General features: G+C 30.3%; 1 protein-coding gene across 2 annotated transcripts in view; it reads right to left on the bottom strand.

Moving 5' to 3' along the window:
• Positions 1 to 413: 413 nt before the first annotated feature.
• LOC143222986 (thyroid receptor-interacting protein 11-like) overlaps positions 414 to 24,988 on the bottom strand; it is a 54,402-nt gene continuing 29,827 nt past the window's right edge. For both annotated transcript variants that reach the window (XM_076450303.1, XM_076450304.1), the window contains 7 exons: positions 22,670 to 22,833; positions 18,852 to 18,955; positions 15,504 to 15,603; positions 14,304 to 14,385; positions 7,003 to 7,117; positions 3,537 to 3,671; positions 414 to 2,455 (listed from right to left, as the gene is read on the bottom strand). In XM_076450303.1, coding sequence (XP_076306418.1) covers positions 2,123 to 2,455; positions 3,537 to 3,671; positions 7,003 to 7,117; positions 14,304 to 14,385; positions 15,504 to 15,603; positions 18,852 to 18,955; positions 22,670 to 22,833 — 1,033 coding nt within the window. In that variant the 3' untranslated portion in view covers positions 414 to 2,122. The remainder of the gene's footprint in view (positions 2,456 to 3,536; positions 3,672 to 7,002; positions 7,118 to 14,303; positions 14,386 to 15,503; positions 15,604 to 18,851; positions 18,956 to 22,669; positions 22,834 to 24,988) is intronic.

Here is a 24,988-nt window from a genome sequence, read left to right as displayed (position 1 = left end):
CTGACCTGACTGAATATGTTAATGTGACTGGTCAGCTATTAAAAGTGATAGCATATTTAGCTTAGTTTTTGTAGTTTCTTCCTTAGTGTCATATCTGAAATGATCTAGTAAGTGCTTAAAGGAAGATGCAAACAGTACCAAATATTGAAGATTGATATTGCATTTTTTGTTTTATTTTTACATCTAATGATGTTATATTAAATGGTTTCACTTGCTGTTATTTTGTCATAACATTCCAGTCTTTTTTCTTCTCTTTCAACTTGTGATCTATAAGATGTTAAAGCTTATGATCTTTATAGACAACACTGCCTGTGCCTTACTTCCTTATCACAAGTTATCAGATTAAACCTACTAACAAAATCCATTTATATTTTCACTTGATAGATATTCCACACTATGAAATTCCACATAACTGCAAAGTAGGAATCATTTATTAAACTTATTATATTACATAAAACAATGTTTTCAGATAATAATGATGAAGGGATAGACAGTTTAATGCAACAATGGCTGATACTGAAAAATTTGCAGGTATACATTTTATTGGAAATGTTGTGGAGATAGGTTTTATTTTCATACCTAGATGATGGAGTTTCATATAACCTGTATATCAGATTTTAATAATGTTTACAGATTTGGACTGATGTTTTAGGCCATAATGTATTACTTTATTAGTTGCATACTCTTTAACTACCAACATAAATAGTACTTAAATACACATTACATCAAAGAAGAATTAACAACAAATTGGTGTATAAAAATAAAAGATAAACATTCATGTTTAAAAAAGGAAAGCTAACCTCAATAATACTTTGATTTTATTACCTAATTTCTACAATGTGGCTTCTTTATTGAAAATTAGTTAAAGATTCCCACTGAAACTGAAATCCTGTACAACTGCATATGGATCTTACCCAACTTAATTATTAATGTATCATATTGGACTTACAAACTTTAAAAGTTTCACAATAAGGATTTATAAAACTTTGAACTGCATCTTAAAGCTTAGGCAGAACAATTAAAGGTTGTAAAGTCTGAGCATGGTGACTGCCAAATATAGTTAACAGGTCTTATATATCTGTTTTTACTAAACTTTTACACTTAGGCCAATGTTAGAATATTTTAACTTTCAATTTTGACTTGTATCAGAACATGACATTTCTGACAGAAATACAAGGAATCAAGCAAAACTGAACTGCAATGCTATTAAAAATATGAAAACCTAAAACAGTTTTCTTAAGTTAAAATCAAGTTCATAGCATAGTTACTTGTTTACGTAGTTGAAATAGTAATATTTTTACAGCAGACAATTTCTATAATGATACCTATATGAATTAGTACAACTTAAGTCATTTTAACAAGTTTTTGTTGGACTTTGCAAAAACAAACAACACATGGTCTATGTATGCAAAGCAGTCCCTGTAAGGCAGGTAGTCAACATCACCTACAAACAACTCTTATTAGACTGAATATTAGGATTTGACTGTCATTCTCATAATGTACTTATCACCCCAAAGTGCACAGCATGTTTTTTTTTGGCAGTAAGAGGACACAAACCATGGAATCTCAGCTCTACAGTTCTGCATGTTAACTATCAGAGCATGCTTGAGCTAAACAAATACGATTTTCATCACTATGGTTCATACAACTGCCTAAAATTAACATCTCATTTATATCTAGTTATTTTGTTCATCATAAGAAAGGTCTATTCTAGAGATAAAATTTGGAATATAAAAATCAAAATTATTTTGTTGTACAAATTTAATTTGGTTCTGATATATCTTTAATTAAGAGTACTATGTTGTTGATTTTGATAATTAAAATAATATGCTTAGTCAATAACATCATTTTGTAAATTGATTTCTTACAATTTTTAACTGTTAAACAGTAAGTTTACTTGTCAATCCTGTTTTAAATTGTAAGCAGGTTCACCGATTTTTATTTATATAAAATTCTTTAATACTTATTTACATGTGTAGTCATTACTTCCTACACAAGAGTTATCCTTACATCTCTCAGAATGGTCCTAATAAGACTTTAGCTTCATATATAATTATCTACAGTTTTCCTTAACATAATTCATAACATAATTTCAACAGTATTCAATTTCCTTGACTATACTCTACTTAAGAACTTCTCTGAGAAAAGTATTAGTTTCTGAATGATTTGGAACTACTGGTACTGGTGTTAATGCTGGAAGGCTTGTTGGCATTGGTCTCATTAAAGGGTGTTTAGAGTGGTCACCAGAGAACAAAACAGATACATTTTTTGTGGCTTGTGGTATTCCAGAATTATCCTTCTTGGTGGTCACTGTGGACACATAGTTACTCACAGAACGACCTGCAGTAGTACTTTTGTTTGTAACTTCCATTGCCATTTCTTCAGCAGGTAGACTAACTTGACGTATAAGCTGTGATTCATTCTGAAGAAACTGTACAAAAAGTGCTGAAAAAGACTGTCATTAAAAAAATTATTATATACATTGCCATAGACATGTTCATAATGAATTCAATATTTCTGTTAAACTTACACCATACTGAAATGTGATACCAAAATAAAAAACAAAACAATTTGGATATTTAACACCAAGAAGAAGAAAAAGCCAGGAAACAAAATTATACATCTTTATCACTCACAAAGAAACTAACTGTTTAGTCTATATTGCTTTCTCCTATTGCAACATGTTAGTATACATTGTACTTTGAACTGTCAAAACCTTTTTGAAGTGAGTAGTATGAACTGTATTCAGTTTATCTAAGTAATAAGAATAACAGATTACTAAAACTGTTTTAACATAGTATAAACATGTTTTATGTGTCTTACACAACAGGCTGAGCAGGCATGGCAAGTTGATCAATTGACCATTCAAATAATCTAAAAGTTGTAAGACATGACTACCTGCCAAGTTTTTTGTTTCACCAGTTTTTAGGCCTCAAGGAAGCTCTGTATGTCAGAAGTCTTAAATAAGTGATTTATGTATTTCACTAATCTAGAAATAAACTAAAACACCAAACAAATAATGAAATTTCACGATAAATGAAAACAATTCAAGCACAGGAGCTGTCCTTCACAGCTACATGGTAGCCTCTATATCCATAAGCAACATCAAACTGTTGATCTGTTGAAAGAACATGCATTGACCTAAAAATGTCACTAATTCCCCCTGCTACCTAAGTACAGTTACAGACACCTAATATATAAAAAACATTTAAACTAGCAAAATATTTCCACACAACATTTGAGTTATAATTTATATTTAGCTCTTAACAAGTCTGAAGTATTTATTCAAAAGAAACCATAGCTTTGAAATACTGATATTTACAAAAAAAAGGAAGAAAAATTGGTTTTAGTAAATATTACTTAATAATGCAAAACTTTTTTGAACTAATAGTAAAAATATAATTTTCTATTTCTAACATTTAATGGTTAATGTTTTGAGAATTAAGACTGATTAATGTGAGGATAAAATAACTTTAGTCCTGCCCTAGTATTTAGTAGTTTTTAAACACAATAAATTAAATTAAAAGTCTCTTTACCTTGTCAGCATAAGGACTGTCAATTGCCTCTCTGGATGGACTGTGAGAAGAAACATTCTTTTTCCAAAAAATACTTGAAAACCACCCAGAGCTTTTTCCTGTTCTGTCTTTATGTCTTCCTAATACAATTCCTGCCTGATTGGGTACATGACTCAGATTACTTTACACAACCAATTATTCAGTTTAAAATGCATAAAATGACATGGATATTGAATACCAAGGCCCTTCCCTGTGCTGACACAAAAAGGTAACTTATTTATTATGAAATTAATAAACAGTTAATAAAGTATACTATTTAATGATACTCTATATAATGAATGTGTTAATATATCTTTAAATAAGAATTTAACACCTTTTAAGTACCATTTAGTACTGAGCCTTGTATAATTAACAGGGGAGACATTCCACTAACTGGTGATTTAGGGTTACTTCAACAAATTTCAATGAACAAACTCACAACAATTTCTAAAACAAAAAAATTATATTAATAAAAATACATATGATTAAATCTATAGTGATTACACTGTGGTGATACTCTATTGAGCATTATACCATCATTCTTATATTTACTTTTTGTTGCAGAAATGACATTTTTAATTTGAGATTCACTAGGGACATCATTTTGTAATAATCAGTGATGTCGAGAAACCCACTTGTTGAGAAATTTATATGCAAAAACGGCTCGTTTGGGTTGAGAAAATATTTTACATAGAAGAGCGAACAACGTTTCGACCTTCTTCGTGAACCTGACGATGACCTAAGAAGGTCGAAACGTTGTTCGCTCTTCTATGTAAAATATTTTCTCAACCCAAACGAGCTGTTTTTGCATATAAATCATTTTGAAACGCATCGTGCATCTGCTTCAATACTACATCTTTGGATTTTACTGAGTTATTAGTTTCACAAAATATTGAAATTAATGATTCCTTATATATGATTCCAATACCCTTTTTTGAAAATAACAATACTATTATGCCCCCTACTCTCCTGGACTCATAATTAAGCTTAATCACTACACATAAACCATCACATCCAGAACACTTTAAACATGTTTTATTGCTACATTGTATTATTTTATATTTACAAGTTAACTTCTCCATGTTGTCTCTCATGGTCTTAAGTCAAGTCACAGGTGTGCTCCAGCAACCTGCAGTTATGACAGAAAGTGTTCGTATCCCTGTGTCCCGTGTGGTTTTTGCTTATAACTTAAAAAGTATCACGATTAGGCTAACTGAAGTAGGTTATATCATAAACATTGTACTAACACACATCAACACAAAGTTTTATGTAAATTAAACAACAAATAAACTGTTTATAAACAAATAACCAAAAACAGGAGGAGCAGAAAGTGTTTGTACAGTTCAGAACGTGTGAAAAAACTGATATTCCCATAAAAATTTCATTTAGTTTGGCAAATAAACTACATTATATCATTCTAGAACTAGACACTGGGTTCATAATTATTGGAATTTAGCCAGCAAAAAATGTACTTCCGGCAATTTAGTGCCGTCTCTGTCATAATCTGCTTGGTCATCATGGTGAACAGGAAACAACTGTCCAGTGATTTAAAAAACTGAATTATTGTAAAATACAAGTCTCGTGTGTCTCTTTCTGGTATTGCTACACAACTTAATGTGCCGAAATCTACTGTTCAAAGCATAATTGCCAAGTTTAAGCTTACAGGATCAACTGCTAACCTCCCTCATTCCGAACGCCCCAGCAAAATTCCAGAGAGAACCAAGAGGAAGGTTCTCAGAGAAGTTAGTAGGAACCCTCGTTTAACACGTAATGACATACAGAAACTGGTAAGGGAAACTGGGGTTGAAGCAAGCACCTCTACAGTTACGAACATGTTATGCTCTTCTGGGTTCAACGCATGCCGTCCTTGTAGAACTCCATATTTGAAGCCTGTTCATTTAGAAGCACGATTGAGGTATGCAAGAGGTATGGAAGAGTACTCTTTGGTCAGATGAGACTAAAATCGAGCTTTTCAGCCACAATGATGTTTGCAATATTTTCCGTAAGAAGGGGGAACAAAATCTTCCAAAGAACACCATCCCTATAGTTAAACACGGAGGTGGCTCGATCATACTATGGGGTTCCTTCAGCTCTTCTGATGTAGGCAGCCTTCACCACATCAACGGAATCACGAAAAAAGAAGAGTATGTTGATATATTAGGCACATATATCAAGAATGATGTTCAGAACATGCGGCTTGGGCGTCGTTGGATCTTCCAGCATGACAATGACCCTAAGCACACATCGAAATATGTGCAATCCTGGTTGCAGAAAAACCATATAAGCGTTCTGGAGTGGCCATCGCAGTCACCCGATCTCAACCCAATTGAAAACGTTTGGCATGAGTTAAAGACCAGGGTTCATCAGCGTCATCTGAAAAACTTGCAAGTTGGAGGCCTTCTGTATAGAAGAATGGAAGAAAATACCAGTTGAGTAATGTAAAATGATCATGGAGGGCTACGAGGAGAGATTGTGCCAAGTAATTCACCTGAAAGGCTACACAACTGACCATTAAAATAGACGCACAAACACTTTCTGTCCCTCCTGTTTTTGGTTATTTGTTTATAAACAGTTTATTTGTTGTTCAATTTACATGAAACTTTATGTAAATGTGTGTTAGTATAATATTTATAATATACTATACTTTCATTATCCTAATCATGATACGTTTTAAATTATGAAGAAAAAATTACTCATGACACAGGGGTATGAACATTTTCTGTTGTAACTGTAGACCTCAGAAACAGTGTCAAATGTCTTCTTTTTTATATGATTGAAACAACCCAAACGTTTATCCATATCAAGATGTTACGTTGACTCAGGTAGCAAATTTAAAACTATTAGTTTAAAGGCTTTACTTCTAACTAAACCTCAATCTGAATACAATGTCTACACAAACTCCATTATACTATTACATACTCATATGAATGAAACAACAAAACAATACTTGATAATTTTAATATTTAGAGATTTGTCTTCTGGAGGTGCTTCATAGGAGAAGAAACTTGTTTGGTCACTATCAAATGCACCAAACCTTCAGCAAGGAGCTTCTAACAGTAAATAGAAAACTTTCTATTTAAAATGAACAATCTGTATTTCTTGCAATTTTCACCAGAAAAGGACAAAGGGTTTAGAGTTGAAACATCACACACTTTAATAATTGTGATTCTAAGTACTTGATGTTTTAGGTCTACTTATGTGACAACTCCTTTAAAGTTGTAAAGGAAATACTGGACATATTGTGTGTCAAAAACAATCAAAATAAGTCTATCTAGATTCCACTTATTAACATGACTGTTTTTAAGTACATTCTAAGTACTTGATGTTTTAGGTCTACTTATGTGACAACTCCTTTACATTTCATTATTGTTTTCCAAAGTTAAGAATTACAAACACAAGTCTGCATATAAGATTGACAAACATAATGAAGAATATTATGAAAACTCACTTTATTCAATTCTTCTTGATTAAAATCAAGTATTCTTGCTAAAAGTCTGACCACTTCTGGCTGCTGACATGGTGGTGTGTTGAAGTATCCTAAAACTAAGTTCTTCATCACTTGTCTGGAAATGAAAAGCACTTATTTTATTTTGGAAATGCATAAGAAATTTTGAGGTTTATATGTACACATTTCAGTTTGGTTTAGTCATGTTTTTTTAAAAAAAACAATCACTACAATTAAAATCAGTCTGCTGGTATATTATCTCAGCTATTTCTACTCGAACCTAGTATATTGTATCAGACTAAAAAAAATAAAACAAAAGAAAGAAGGAATCACATCCAAAAAGTTGGTTTGTTTCTTGATAAGAAATAAAGCTACACAATGAGCTATCTTTACTGTGCCCATCACAAGTATAAAAACTTGGTTTTAAAGTTAAAGATCTCAGACTTACCACTGAGTCTGAGCACTGCCCATACAAAACAAGAAAAAACATCATAATGCACTTCCAGCTCACTCTAGCTAGTACATGTACCTGTGTTACCCCTAAAAATGAGTTTTTTTCACCACAAGGAGTGGGCAGAGACATAGGGATAAAACTGGTTCCAGCTTCCAGGAAATAGCCATTATCATATGTAATCTCTACCTCAGCAAAAGGGTTAGTTAATGTGTACAAACTTTCTATATTCAGTTAATATAGATGCTGTAACTACTTACAATACACTTGTAATTTTAAAATGTTGCTTAAATATATCAAACAACAAATATATTATAAACTGTTTAAAAAAAACAAAAGTAACTAATTTCAACTGTGGCAACCCCTTCATTTATTTCAGGATCCTTACAGACCTGAACATTGATATTCAACATTAATGGCTGAATCAATAAACTACCGACTGTAACATGCAGTAAACATACATGGTATTTTCAGGAACACTGATTTCTCCAGCAAATGTTTTATGGATCATATCTGAGTTCTTTGACTAACTGAATTTAAAAATTGAAATATACTGGACATATTGTGTGTCAAAAACAATCAAAATAAGTCTATCTAGATGCCACTTATTAACATGACTGTTTTTAAGGACATTCTCAAGTATCAAACTTTTTATAGAGTTATCTGTGTTGAGCTTGGTTTTTCCAGGAATTCTAACTGTTGGCCAAGCAGTAAATGTCTTCTTTAATTTCAAATGAGAGTAATCATCATCTGACAGTGTTTCCAGTTGATGTAAATGCTTGCCTCACAGAAATTCTATTACAATACAGTTAAATAAATTAGCAATTATCACATGATATTTGAACAACATCTCACTCCAAGTATTGCTTGATAGCTCAAAAATTAAGAATCGTAATGCTCTTTTAACTGTTGTTCTTAACCAATTATATGTCCCATCCCATCTATAAAGTACTTGAATGGCTAATACATGATGTTTGACATCTTATCATAAACCATAATTTTGTAACACATAAAGCAAGGAAAGGTACTTTCTTTCAGTCACTGATTTTCCAATTATCTGACCATTCCAATTGCTGGTTGAGTAGTTAGCCCCAGGTATAACTTTCTAGATGAGGACATCAGTGGTGATATTTAAGCTGATCATTAAAACATATAAACTGTTCGTCCACCAGAACTTCCTCATATGACTTCTCAGTTCTTTAAACATGTGTGAATATTTTTTCTTTGTTGCACAGTATAGGCAATCACGAACCATCAGTGTAAAATTGACAAATATGATTACCAAATCTTTCTGTACATCAAGTGTAAGGCAAATACATCCTTGTGTCTGCTAGTCTTGCACTATCTCTTATAAAACTTGTTATTTATCATACACATTAAAAAAAAACAATAAAGTAATACATTAACATCTAGATTATTTTACAGAAAATATGTAGATAGCAAACTATCAAGACAGATTTCTTTAGCCACACAACCTAACAAGCATTTGAAGAACTGTAGAACAAATCTACTTTCATTATCTATATTAAGATCACTAGCTGCACCACAGGTCAAACTCCATGTTTACTGCACAGTCACAGCAGTGAAACAGTTCCTCTTGTACTCTTTAATTCTTTGTTATGCATCCACCAACCAGTAAAGGCTGCACTTCATCATAGTATGCAATAAAAAGTGTTCAAGCTAGATGAGGGTTCTTCAGCTTCTGATTTCTCAAGTATAGAGCACCTGCACTAATGAGAACATCACTACTGTGTGGTTTGTCACTGATGCTTAACTGGTTTTCTCGGCTATAATGTGCCCAGAATACAAACATTAGATTATGAGCAGGCTCTCACTATATGGTGAGACAAATACATCTGCATTACCATACTACTGCCATAGAAAATGTTGTACAACAAAGCCTTCATCCTTTGTCAGAGGTGCATCTTCCACTCACACAAGAAACTTCTATCATACATATAATGGTAGTACTTCTAAACAAATACTACAACTACAAAAAAATTTATCTTTATCATGCATTAATATCACTTTGATAGCAATGAAATTACAAGTGGCATTTATGTTTATGATAACATCACTTCAACCTCTGTTTCCAAGTTTAAACTTTTACCAGACACAGCTTATGAGAGTCACAGCTAAAGGACATTTTAGTGACTGAAATGTGTGGTCAATCTTCAGTCTACCTAGAGAATAAATTAACTTTTGTTTGACAACAGTGTGAATACTTTGAAGAAATTAAACGTAAAATATTGACACTAACAACTGGAGTTATCCTCAATGGTGGTATACATACCATAATTCTGATAGTATTTAATATATCTTCACTAAATTTTCCCAGCTATCAGTAAATATCTTTTGTAAACAAACAAAATCAGAATATTTAATTAGGTATTTTTACAAAAACTTTATCTGTAATTGTATGAAATCAATATGTTGACTAATCCAAGTGTGAAGTGATTTTCATCTTAAGATTAAAAATATGTTTCTTTATCTGATCATTTTTCAAATTTCATTTGCACAATTCCTGAAACCTCCTAAATAATTATCAAACTTTTTTTTCACATAAATTTCATATTTTATATGTTATTTTCTACACTATAGTATAACTCTGTACAGGGTTGGTCAATTTGACTGACTTTGCAACCAAAATTTAAAAAAACTATATCTCAATTACCTTTTCTTTTTTTACTGGAATGATTGCAACTTGTAACAGGAAACCACAACTGTAACTAAAGCTTGTAACAGTATGTATCTATTTATAATATATTTTATTGTTTTATTGCCCTTTGAGCCATATCTAAGTAATAATTCCACCACACGAAGTTGTAAATCACTTGGCAACACACATAGCTCATGTTATCATAAAGTTACATATCACACAAGCTGCTTCAAAGTGTACCTCCTGAGGAATTTTTCTTATTATTCTTTATCTTACCTACCCTAAGCAGCAAGTTTTTAATTTTTGCATTTTAATGATATATATTTTAAATAAAGAATACACATGAAAAACAAGAAATATAGTGCTTACCTGGGCCTTCTTATTTTTTGCTTTTGACTTCCAATGCAACTTAAGCTTACTTTTATTTTTGAGACTAATGGTACAACTAGATCAAATAATTTTTAATTAAATGATGTACACAAAACAATAACATAAAAAAACAACAGTGACAGTGTCTTGTGAATACAATAATTTTTTTTTGCAACAAGAGCCATTAAATATTCTGATATGCTCACTGGTGTGTTTCCCATGGAAATAGTTTCAAACAGGAAACAAAATACATAATTCTCTGTACAAAAAACAACACAATATAATACATCATTTCACAGAAACAATCTTCAACATTTTATTGTTAATAAACAATATAGTGTGAAACAAAGAGAACTATTGGCAATTCATGAAAAACAGGGAAAAAAACAGGTGGGTGTGACAAGTGAGTTTGATTTTCTAGTTTATGGTTCTATTAACAAGTAGACTAAAGAACAAAAATTATGCTTTGCCTAAATAATATCTATATTTTGATAAGTTCTTTGCTTTAAATCCCAAACTTCTTGGAAGGGTGGTAAATACATTAGAGAAAAAAGTAGACAGAAAAGGCAACAATTCTCATATTAGAAGAAATTAAAAGTTATTTTAAAATATTTTCTCCTCAAATAAAAAACTTGAAACTTCCATAATACTACAATTTGATTTATTAACTATGTTTTGATGCACGTTTATTCATATACATTTATAATAAAGTAGTTTCAATAAATGTTTATTGTTATTTTGTAAAAGCCTGGGATATGCATATTTTGATATACTTGATGTGAAAGGGTTAAAAGGCAAGATAAAATCTGGGTAAACATATAAAGTTTGTACTTGAAAAACAAAGAACCATTCACTGAGCTGTTAAAGCTGAGTCTGAAACAATTTGTGGTAAAATAACAGGTTTAGAAAAAAAAGGTTTTTCACAAAATATGCAATTGGCAACATTTAGAAAGATCTGTTATTTGAAACAAAGAGTCATTTAAACTTTTTTTAAAACAAACAACCCAAACAGTGATAACACCATGTTAGGGAAACACAATGGTTGAAAAAAAAATTATAAAGCTAGCATACTCTTTTTATTTTATTTTTGTTTGAATGGGGAAGAAGGTGTAGAGGGCATGTTACGACAAAATAATGAACTATTCAATTGATTAGCAAATACCAGCTCTAAATAATACAGTGTCTGTAAATGAATATACCAAAATTAAAGTTGAAATACTTTGTTATTTCATACAACAAAAATTGAATATCAACAATACAAGTAGTTGGCATGTAAGTTTTGTTATATTCATTTTTGATTTGTTCTTGTTTCTTTGATGAATGAACTGTTACTTGAAATTTGTATCTACCAATGATACAAGAGTTCTTTATTCCACAACTCTGAGAAACCTCTAGCTTGTTACAAAGAGCTTTCTTTTAACAGATGGATCACCACCTCACTTTGCTTAACTTCTTAGTGTTTTAAACCAAACTTTTCCTGGACATTTGATTGGTAGGGGAGGACCTATTAAATGTCTTGTTTGTCTGATTAATTTTTTCGATTTTTCATCTCTGGGTTTTTCAAAACAGTCCACCATAACAAACCAAATGAACCTAATGAACTGAAACATTGGATTTGTGATGCCATTTTATTCATCCATACTGCTGTGCTGAAAAATGTTTTTGGAGAATTAGAATAATTACAGCAAATGATGGAAGATGTAAAAATTCCATTAGTTATTAAAACTTGCAAGTTCACTACTTCTATTTATACTCAGTTTCTCTTGCTATCTCAAATAACTATAAAGTTATTCACATTTATTTCTGGTACATTTATATACTAGTCCTCTATTACATGGGTAAGGTAATTCCATTTCAAGGAGTGATATAGATAATAGGGTAAGTTGCTGTGTATTTGAACATTCTCACCCTTGAATACATTCATTAGAGCAATTAATTACAGAACTTGCACTAAGAACCCATTCTGATAAACATGTGGAGCACCTTCTGGATTCTTGTTCTCTCTTACTCTAGCTCCACTTCTTAATCCTATCTTTGTATAGTGTAGTTTCATGAAATGCTCACCATTTCAGCATCCAGTGCAAGTAATATATAGAATAAAGCCAGCAACCCATATGAAGATATTTCACCATTTGTAGGAATAAAGATTTTAATTTGTACTGTACAATCATGTATGTGGTTTGAAATATCTTTCTGTATAACATTTCTAGAATACAACTTTTGTAGATTCTTGATTCTTTTCTGCAGATCACCATTTCTGAATATGATACCTGTACCAGTTTCCTCTTGATGCCATATTGATAACTTGTTTGAACTTGTAACATTCAACAAAGTTCATAAACATATCAATGTCATCAATAACTGTCACATGGCCTTCCAGTATATATATAATATTTCAAATCAATATATGAAACTTCCTGACATCATTCTAACCAGAAAATACTGAAATCACTAATACTTCTTATCTGTTTCAAATCAAATGGTAACCCAAGGGTATAGCAAAAAATCCTTCATAGTTGTTCTTTTATAATAAGGGGGATGCCTAGTCTTAAAATATTAACCTGAGAGTCCTGCCCCCTAAGAAAGATGTTAAAATCTTGATGTACAAAGATGCTTTTAAAGTTATTTTGGAGAAAGAAATGAGATTCCAACAAACACAGAAACAGTAAAAATTTTAATATATTTAAATATTTGTAAGCTACATGAAGTATTTTTGAGCAACCAACTAAGAACCCCTAACATAGTTTAACTGCAGTATGTTAGGTTAGAAAAAAACTTAAATGAAAAAAAAAGTTTTTCATCCCAGTCAACACAAAAGTAGCATATGCAGTAAGATGTAACTTGAAATTTTTACTCTAATCTCTACACACTCTCTCTGGGTGATTTGCTGTTATTTGTGGTAGTTTTACACAAAAAGCAATAAAACAGTAGAATTATATCGAAACAGTTATGAAAAGAGCCCAAAGCTTTTGTGATAAATAACAGTAATATTCTGTTAAACCTGCAGTATTTCCAGAATAAAAAAGGAATTCTTTAACTCACATTCTTCAATTTTTTCCAGACATGATTTTGCTACAATTAGTATTAGGATAGAGAAAATACTTGATAAAATATAGTTTAACTGACAACAAATAAAATAACTAATATTCTTATAGTGCATGTACAACTTACTTGCAACATTTACTAAAAGCTTATCAAATTTCCTGAAGGTACACATAGTAGGTTCAGAATCATAGTGAATATTTACTTACCAATACAAGGTTGGTTTCTGTAATGCATGTTAACAAGCTGGCAGACTTTCAGCTGTTTGCATTATTTAGAGTTAGAATAACAGTGCTATCTTTACGTTACTCTACACACTTGCTTCATTGACACAACTATAAGGGTTTTAAGTACATGCAAGTTATGTTTAGAAAAACTTCATCTTTCTTAAATATTTTAACATACACCACATTAATCAATATAAAAAAAATCACATCAATAAGGTAGAAAAATATTTCTAAAAACATTAACACTCCTACAAAAAGTGGGGCCTAATAGGCCCCAGAGCAACTTGAAAGGTTATTAATATTAGGCTAATAATTTTGTATTTAAATGAAATTGCCATTTAAATCCATTAATGAATGGATTAACGAGATTCCCACTGTCCCTATCTACTATCTAGCGAAACCACAGCCAGGGGAACGGGCTTGGAGAAATCAGGACTAGAAATGTCTTTTTGTAGGAGTGTTAACAATGAAATTTCCTCAGAAGTTTGAAACATTATAAGAATCCTTTAGTATTTAAGCTTTTAATAGTTACACAATTTGTTCTTTTATAACTTACTTATCCACTTTTCCTTCCATGTTCATTTGTACCTGTGCAGTCTGTTCTTGTGTTTTAATAAGTGTTTCTTCTTGTCTAGACACTTCAAAAATATATTTACAGCTCTTTAACATTCAAATACCAATTATCTTAAAAATAAGTGTTATGCTCTTCCACTTACAATCATGTAACTTAGAGACAAAGCACACACATTTTAATATACAATGTCATTAATACACAGTATATGAACTTCAAATCTTTACATTTTTATCTACTGCTGAAATGGCTAACAGTTTTGCATATTTTGAGAAAAGTATGAAAAGTATTTTCAAAAACCAAATTACATATAATACTCTATAAATCATTTTCAGCAATTAAGTTGAAGTAACTGTAACAAAATATCCAGTATGCATATTTAAAAGCTTGTACTAGGTGTCTAACTCCAGCACTATTGTAATCTTTTCCATTTAGTTTCACAAAACGGTGTTTCTCAAAACAAAAATGCATGTTTTTTACCTCTGTAATTGGTATATAAAAAAATTAATTACACAAAACAGTATAAAAAATGCTACTATAAATAACTATAATAATACATGTCTGTTAGTTAGAAAACTAGTTAAACCAAAACAGTTTAGATTTTGTTTTTTGATTGAATATTAATATTTTATATTCTAAGTTGCACATTTAAAATACATAAACATTAAGTATTAACAACACCTCTACAATATGTTCTAAGTTGCACATTTGAATTATATAAACACTAAGTATTAACAATACATCTACAAAACAAAATTAGGTTAACTTTCACCAAGGTTTTGAGAGCAAAAAAGTCATACATGGAAGTACTAAATTTATTGTTTTTTAAGTATAATTTTATTTAACTGTACCAACAGTTGCTTTAGATAATGACAGACATTTAATTGTTTTTTTTTATCACATTTTAAGTCTATTGAATTAACTGTAGTTTTTTCAAAACATTATCTTCAATATAACTGCAATGTGTAAATAAGAAATACACAAAAGTCTGACTTGTTTTAGGGATAAAAATTTCCTTTATCTTATTCGCTAAGTTTGTTACAAATAAATGATGCAGTTAAGAATATTCTGAAAATTAGTCATTCCTATTTCAACCAGTTCTTTGCAATAAACAAATATAAATGATAAATAAAATATATACATACATAGATATATTTCAGTTGTTGGGTAATAAATTGTACCTACATTTTTCTTTTAAATACTGAATTGTCTCTTCCTTTTTATCCAACTGTTCACTTAAGCGTGAAGCAGCATGCAGAGCTTCTAAAGTTTCACTTAGGCATTCCTGGTTAAAATAAGTGGATCATTATTTATTTGGTATAGTGAATAAGTTAAATCTCTAAAGTAGGTATTATATCTAAAAATATTTAATGTTTTGAATAACAAATATAAATAACAAGCAGAAGTGTTTTCAATGAATACACTATAACATAGCATAATAAATATTTAAATTTTCAGTAAAGGATTTAATGAAATAAATATTTTTAAAATCCCCACACTAATTTTAATGTAGCAAAGAAATAAATATCAAAATGTTAAGTCACAGGAATAACAAATGCTATGATCTACAAAGGTTTGACTGTGTTATAAATACACAGTACTCTGTATGAAAGAACAAATGGAGAAACTGATATAATAAACCTCTAGTTTACTACTAAAATAGAGGATAATTCTGACATCAATGTTACCTCTAACAATAGAGAAATAAAGAAAAACAATTGAGGAAGAAATTTTGAAAAACAAAAAGTTCTACATTATGTTTAACAAACTGAAATAGTTCATGATGATGAAAAACTGAGTTGAAGTGGAAATGTATTATAAAGATGGTTGACATGGGTATTAAAACTTTAATTTAAATAAAATACAGAACATTTTGACCTTAGGTCATCTTCAAGTTAACAAACAGAGTTTGCATTGTAAAACATCTGAGAAAATGAAGCCAAGATAGAGCTGTTCAGCAAATAATCAATGGCAGTGGAGAAGAAACAGCAAAGCACAACATTTACAGTAGAACTTAGAGGATTGCATCTCAATCAACAGTATTGATGATATATAGAAAACTGATAGCATCCTTACTGCTAACAAGTTCATACACAACCTGATCCATCATGCCATTTCCTCAGAAACATGATTCATTAGGTGCCATCTTCTCCCAAGACAACAGTTTTAAACATAGTGTTTGAAATAACATCCAACCTAGTTTTGAAAGGTATACTGATCCTGATTTTTGAGTCACAGGCTTTGTGTCAGTCATAAATCTCTATGCCTGTTTACTTTTTTTTTCAATGATGAACAATTTCTATTGCTAATGAATTACAGTTCATTACTGGTTTTAGTTTCTTAATCATCAGTATCTCCTTGATTCTTGCAACTTGTTTGTTGTTGGAGCTACATATTATAACAACGTTCTTCTCATCAGCAGTTCATGCTACTGAACTATTTGTCCAAAAATATTTAAAGAATTACCAGCACTAGGCTTCTGATGCTGCTTTAAATGATGCACAGATGGTGTCACATAATCTTGTTCACATGAACAAGATGTAAAAATCAAAGAGACTCTGGAGAATAAGAAATTAAAACCAATAAAAATGAACAAAACAATGACAGAAGTGACGAACGACATATTTAATGAATGCCTTGAAATAAACACATTCCTTCTTCATCAAACTTCTACAATGCATACAAAGCTATAAGTACAAATAATAGCCTGAATGTTGAATAGACGTTTATGTATTACAATAAATTTTTTTAGTGTACCCATCTTCCAGTTTGTCTCTTTCATTTTATCAATCAATAGCATTTCATCTTTACCAAAGCTCCTAATTTGCTCAGTATCAACAAAAAGTAACAGCAGGACACACTGTACCATGAATAACCAACAAAAAACCCTAGAACTGATTTCATTATATATACAGTACTGTGCAAAAGTGTAGGACAAGATAATGCTTTGTTATTTTTTTCATTTTATTCAGCTAATTCTTCCATGCCATTACAGAATGTAAATTTCAACACTATGGTAACACTTCAACAATTGATGAGCTAGTGTGAGAATACTGATAATTCTTTAGAATTCTCAGATACTTATACCAAGGGCATGTCATAAGGGTCCTGCTTGAATAAACACATTGATCATATTCAAGTTCTGAAATAACTGTCATGGTACCTCATGCAGTATCTTAATCATATAGAAAGAAGCTAGCATATAGTACCGGTACATGCAAGAAGAAATCAATTTAATAGCACTCCATAAATAACCTTGATAACAACAGTATTTAACACTATATATTAAATTTTGTTGTCATGCTAATACCCAAAATTGGTAAAGAATTGTCAGAAGAGCAGAGAGTTCATATAAAAGCTTTATGCAATTCTGATTGAACTCTTTCATAAATTGTTGCAGGCTTGAAATACTTCTCAAATACTAACAAGTGCACCCTATACTGTGAGACAGAGACAGGTAAATCTGAAAATATGAAAGGAAGAGGCAGAACATCTAAACTCAAATGATACTGATATTAAGTATCTTTGTTTATGTAGCCTTCAGAACAGAAGGAAGACTACCACTGATCTCAAACATGAGATAAACAACATTGTACTAAATGATAGAAAATTGTACAGATTTATATAGTATCAAGAAGACTCAATGAGAATGGAATATTTTGTTGTGTAGCAGTTAAAAAAACCTTTACTTCAATCTCCAAATATTATCAAGAGACTGAAATATGCTTAAACGTTCAAGAAACTGGACTGTTGATAATTGTAAAAGGGTGTTATGGACAGGTGAGTCCAAGTGTGAAATTTCTGGTTCAAAGTGTAGGCTGTAAGCCCAGCAAAAGAAAGGTGAAAGATACTAACCTCAATCTATAGTACCTACCATGAAGCATGGGGAGACAATGTGCTGGTTTGGGGATATTTTGCTGCTGAGGTGACAGAAGATGTTTCTAAAATAGATGGAACAATTGACCAGTGCAAGTACCATCAGGTACTGATATTTCATGGTAAACCCAGTGGTTTTTGTATTACTGGTAAAACTTTCTACTAACAAGAAGATAATGGCCCAAAACACTCATCCAACCTGTGCAAAAATTAGTTCACTAAGAAAGAAGCTGCTGGAGTCATTCAAATGATGCAATTGCCCCAACAGAGCTCCAATCTCAGACTAACTGGACAGATCTGGGATTTGATAGATCAAAAATTTGACAAATCAAAATTTACTTCCAAAGAAACATTATTGGAGCATATTAGACACATTTAAACCACAATCTAAAAAAACACTTTGATTAAATATCTTGCACAATCACTTAAGAAAAAGGGAGACACACAAATATTAACTGTTTGCTGAACTCGGGCACTTCCATTAAGTTTCTGTTGTGCTAAATATGAATATTAATAAAATGTTGATGTTTTACCTGTGATTTACCTTTCATTGTTTTTTGAAAGTTGCCTGAAATCTAATTTTTGATTTTGACCTAATGTTTTTGCACTTCTCAAATTTCTACTTTATAATAATTTTAAAATTTCTCTTCTTTATACCTCTTTTTTATTTAATTCAGTTAAAAGATCTTGATATTTCTTCCTTTCATGATCCAGAGCAGTTTGATGATTCTTCTCCATTATTCTTACATTTCTTTCTTGTTCTATAAATATAAGAACATTCATACTTTTCTCAGCAATTCAAGACAAAGCCAGGCTCAGTTCTAAACAAAATAGGTTAACTTATAACAAAATAAAGTTAGGCAAATAATTATATACAAACTGTGTAACATACTGAAGTGTTTACTTATTTCTACTGTGTTTAGTCAAGGTCAGTCCATGGCAAGTGTGTAGTCAAAAGTATTGTCACATATGTTCTGACATGACTAAATATAGCTAATCTGGTACAAGTCCTTAAGTACATATCACATAAATGTTTGTCTTATGCAAGTAATTTGTACAGGTTATATATACTTCATGGTTCAGATTTTTATACAAACAAAAAACAACAAAATGCAGCAAACAATTTACAATTATGCACCAGAAATTGAGAATTATATTTATTATAGACAAAATATAAAAATTATGCAAATTTTAATATGTTAAGCCACAATGAAATTCAACCACCAACAACAATTAACATTCATTTTTTTAAGAAGTAGTAAGAAATACATTTTTAGACTTTAGAATAAAGTCATAATTAAGTCAAAAAGTATAAATTTGGTGACACTGACCAAGATTTTACAACTTCTGGAAATTCTGACTTTGATTTTATAGTCAACTCCTGATTACACCCATCTACTAAATTATGTAAAAAATTCAGAGGTATATAATTGCTTTAAACTCAATATCTTAACAGTTGTTCTGTATATAGTTTTATTTTAAATTATGAACTTTTCAATGTGTTTTCCCTGTTTCAACTATTTTGGCTATATCTTACAGAGATCTTGTTGTTTGTGTATTCTTTTTTGAGTGATTTGGTTGGTTGGTTTGGTGTTTTATGGCACAAAGCAAATAAGCTATTTGCACCAAACATCCAGTAAAAAATTAAAGTAAAATTAGTAAAATTCATAAAACGAAATTGAGATAAAACAAAACAAAGTTTGATTTTTGAATTAAAAACATAAATAGCATTAAATCCAATTTTTACATCTAGTCTACAGTGGTAAGAGAAAAACTACAGTAATACAAGTTGTAAATGACTTTCTGTTGCATAATTGTAATTATCATAACTCACCAGGAAGACTAACAGGTAAGTTCAAAAACCACCGTTAGTCACCTGAAGTTGCTGAAGTTGGCCTTTCCAGTCCTGGTTCCAAGTTATTTGACATTATGGCCATTTTCAGAAAGTAAAGTAATAAAAGTTTTAAAAGACTTGTAGCAAAATTTTAATTATAACTCACCAGGATGACTAATGGGTAGTTAAAACAGCAGTGTTAGTCATCCAAAGGTCTAATGTATAAATTAAGAAACTTAAATAGCATTAAAAAGATAATTAGCCTTTACAAAAACTAAAAACGTTTCCAAAGTGGACAGTATCAACATCACCGATAACACTGTCTCACGTTACAAATAAACCTTAAGACAGAACATGTTTAAAATGGTACCATTACTGAAAGTCATAACAATGGCAAGACAATAAAATGTGGTTTATTGCGACCTGAGTGTCACACAGACAGCACAATGGTGCATCAGTCCCAGATAAAACAAAACAATGAGTTAAAAAACTGTGACCAATGCATAATTTAGTTAGAACAACTTCCTCTTTCTGATCCTTACAGTAGCAAGATGGCCAAAGTCCAATAGAGGGTTTTATATGGGAGAACTTGTTTTCACATTGCTCGCTCCAAGTCAACAGCAAACTGTCATGGAGCTGAGCCTTGAATGTAGGACCATAGTCCATGTATGGAACAGGCACAGCTGTAGTCATTCAACTAGCACACCTATGTTGTCACCAACAATTTCTTATTCAAAAACTAATTTTCATTTCTGTGAGTCCTTTTTAACTCTGTGTATATGTTTGGTTAAAATGACCAACCATATAGCCACCTGATGCTATGAAAGTACACAACTCTGAATTTATGCAAGGTACCTTCACAGAATTTGGTAAACTTTTAGTACACATTATAAGTCTGTTATATACAGAAAAAAATTATTGTTTTAACTGAGTATTTTTACTAATATATGTCTCTCAACTAATTTAAAATAATTTAAAAGAAAGATGATTTTAATGTTAAGAATAAAAATACTTTGTTCATCTGAATGTTTTCAAATTATTTTGAATAATCTCCAGAACCTCTTATATGAATAATATTAAAATATTTATTTTCAGAAAAAACTTCATTTTCTATCACCTAAACTGAACTTTATTAGCTTTGATCAATTTGACTGACCTTCTAATTACCAAGTAAAAAAGAAAGTGAAATAAATCTTTCTAGAATGACTGCATATGGTTACACACATTTATAATGATTATCCTAAAATCTTGAATTCTGTAACCTTTCACAATTGCTTTTACATAATTTTGTTGCTCTTTGAGTCATGCCTAATAACTACAAAAACAATCTAGAAATAATTCAGGAAGTATATAGCCCTTATAATGATAAACAAAGTATTAATTACATTACAGACAAGCAGCTCACATTCTATTCTACAAATCTTCTCATTTCTATAATTAAGTTAACATTTTCCTATCCTAAAAATGTATTTCTGGCAGGTACTTAGTTTCTTTCATAAAACAGCTCTTCTCAATTAGTACTGCCCTCTATTGGCACAACCTATTTAATCTTAACATAAAAATTACTTTGCATTTGGAACAGTCAATACTTTGACTCCATATATATATTCATGACAAAAGTTTTAGTGAAAACACTATTAAAAATTGTTTCTTTTTTTTGTCTACAAATGCTATGGGACAGTTACTATAAGCTTGCAAGATTTCATAAAGAAACAAAATTATATCAGAAGTTACATCATGGAAACTATAAAGGCTAATTTAAGGTCATGAATTTGGCTGAATTGATCAAGTTCAGAGTGAAAAAGCTAATCTTGTATCTGCTTTCCCAGAAAAATACAACCATGTTTAATTAAACTTAAAAATGTCTAGAGTTAATGCTCGCTTTACATTCTCTAATTGGATGACTAGCGACATGGGTATTGTATGCATTCTTAGATGAATAATGATATTTTTGTGTATGTGATGCCATACTGTCTCAGCCTTGTATAATATCTCTTTGGAACAGACTGATTATTCAAACATTTCTTTCTGTCACCAAGAAGTACTATCTTACATTTTATGCATTCGTTTATTTAGTTTGTTGTTTTTCTTTGAAGAATGGTTTATATTTATTTTGTTTCACATTGTATTCAGTCTCTCTTCTTCAACTCAGAGAAGTCTACATTTTAGTTTTACTCCCTAAATATATTTCCCACCATTCCTCCTGTCTACAGTTACTATTCTTGTCTATAAGGTTAGCAAATGTATCTAAGAATATAATAAATCAACACTGCCTGTTTTGTCATTATTATAACTTAAATTATATATGCTATATATATTCAACTACAATCAGGAAATAATAAAAACTGAATAGCTAGTATTTTTATAATTAACAAATAACTGTCCATGTATGAAAACTTTAATAACATGCTAAGGTATAATTGATTTTAATTTTTAGTGGTCAAAAAAGAACATCAGAAATTGTAGTTTTTCAAATTTACTGTCGTAATGAAATTAAATAATGCATCTAACATTCATAACAATAAGTTATAAAAAAACCCATAACATTACTTTACTAAAGTAGAAAACTCACAATTTAAAAACATAGATTTACCAAAATAAAACATGTTAAGAAAACAAAAATTTTTACAGAAAAGCTGACCTTTCTGGAATTGTTCCAACACAAGTTGTAAATTGCCCAAAGATGCTGCATATTGCTGCACTTGGTCTTCCAACTGTGATACTTGCTCCAAAGCTTTGTCACGTTGTCTCGTCGTTAATTTTAGCTGTTCTTCCAAACCTTCCACTTGTAAGTTTACACTTTTGCTAAAATCCCAAATGAAATATAAATAACTGAATGCTATCAATTTTAAACATTTTTAGTATTATATAAAATCAACAGGTCAAATAAATCTTATGAGAGAAAGGTAAATGTCATTAACTTTCTAGTGTTTATAAGTTAATATTTAACTCCTAATAGTCTCTGATAAATATTTAATTCTAATCACAACAATATATGAGTACTTTCAATGGTATTACTATTAGTGAAATAAAGCAATTTCAACATAACAGAAAATGAAAACATTTTTGATGACAAAAAGATATGTAGGTTCAAGAAATCAATTTAACACAAAAATATGATACTTATCCTATAACCATACATCTCTCTTTATATCAATTAGAATATCATAAAATCATAGATAATAATCCATATTTTAATGGTATATAAGTTTTAAGTTCTTAATTTTATAAGGCAATATTTTCAAAAATTCTGAATTTCCCCTAGTGTGACATGACACATTTTCTCTAGATATGTTCCCTTCTCTATTTTATCCACCACCCCTACAATAACTGCAAAGTTAAATGTAAATTACTAACTATAAAATTGTCATTGCTCAGACAAACCAAAATTTTTATAGCCTTTAATTCTGTTTGGTCACAGAGCTACCAAATAGTAAATCAGCTCTCTCTTGCCACACCCACCAGTCACATCCTCCCTTTAAGGATTTGTTAATAGCTTTCTATTACATTTAATAATACATCATATGTAACCAATAGTAATACAATATTTTTATCTATCAAACCTATCTGTGTTCTGAACAGATAATTGTCAATTTTACTTGTAGAATGAGCTTAGCTTCTATGGGAAATATAACAACTAGCTTGGATGAGTTTCAAATGCCTCTTGTTGCATAGTTAGAAAGTTAGAAAAATTCTGAATTGTCTGCTTTTTGTATCTTATAATTCCATGTTCTTTGGTGAATTATTTAATTAAATAAAAAGTATTTAGTGCACTACCATTATTAGTACACATAAAAGTAGCGTTAAGTGTCATTGACAGTCGACAGCAAAAAATGAATAATTAGGTAAGTACTTTATTTGTTTTAATCATTTGTTCTTTATTTATTATTATTATAATAATAATTAAAATGTAAAAATAGTGATCTCATTAGGTTAGTTAAGGTTAGATTAAATAAAATAAATTAACAATAATATAATAGACATTTCACAAGGCATGCATGTGAGCAACTTATGGGTAAGATAATTCCATAGCATAACATGAGCTGCATGTTTTCCAAGTGATTTACAACTTGTAAAGGCACAAATAAGAGTCAGACAAAGTTCAAAAGGCAATAACATTTAATTATAAATAAATGAATACTGTTGTGAATTTAAAGCTACTCAGGATAAATTTAGTTTAGTGTCACATTTTAAGTCACTCTAGAAAGGAAACATATAGATTTTTGATATATTTTTTTGGTAGTTACAAAGTTGGTCAAAGTCCTCTGTCATACCAGTTAATTTATATCTCTTAAACTTAATATACTTTTGTTCAACTTTCTCTGTTATACCCTTTGTAAGCAAACCTGGTTTTTATTTGTAGCCACCCTTTTCTTTCTATAAGAAATATGTTTATCTTAATTATTTATCATTAAACATTTTCCACATTTGATCAGTGTCTACGAATAACTCAATTGCTCAAGATACAATAGATAATTCTTGTCATATTCCTTCATAATGTGGGTACGAGAACACACATTCAATAACTTCCTGAAAGCTGAATTCATAGAAAGTATTAAAATTATTTCAACACCTTCCCCATTAAGTAGGTTATTTCTACATTACTCAGAACTCAGTCAATTTCTTATTGAAGAAATGAAGATTAATTGTCTCCCTCTGCATAAACCTAAACAGTGGATTAATAGTATTAAAAAAAACAATCAATACCACAGACTTTAGAACACATTGCAAAACATTATCATTTGATTAAGAGAAGTCAGTGATATTAGATTGGTATATATTTTTTCTTGAAACCAAGAAAAATAATGTAAGAAATTTAACTCTTTGAATGTAAATTAAAAATTCAAAAATAATTGTCAAAATGTTTAAATTATTAATTCTTAATGAAAAAGAACACTACAATACTGAGGAAAAGATTGAGCTTTTGGTATACACAGAATTTTAAAGGCTAAACTACATA

The sequence above is a fragment of the Tachypleus tridentatus genome, chromosome 8 (assembly GCF_004210375.1).
Source record: "Tachypleus tridentatus isolate NWPU-2018 chromosome 8, ASM421037v1, whole genome shotgun sequence".
NCBI lineage: Eukaryota > Metazoa > Arthropoda > Merostomata > Xiphosura > Limulidae > Tachypleus > Tachypleus tridentatus.
Note: the sequence above shows the minus strand (reverse complement) of the source record. Positions and strands in the feature narration are given on the sequence as shown.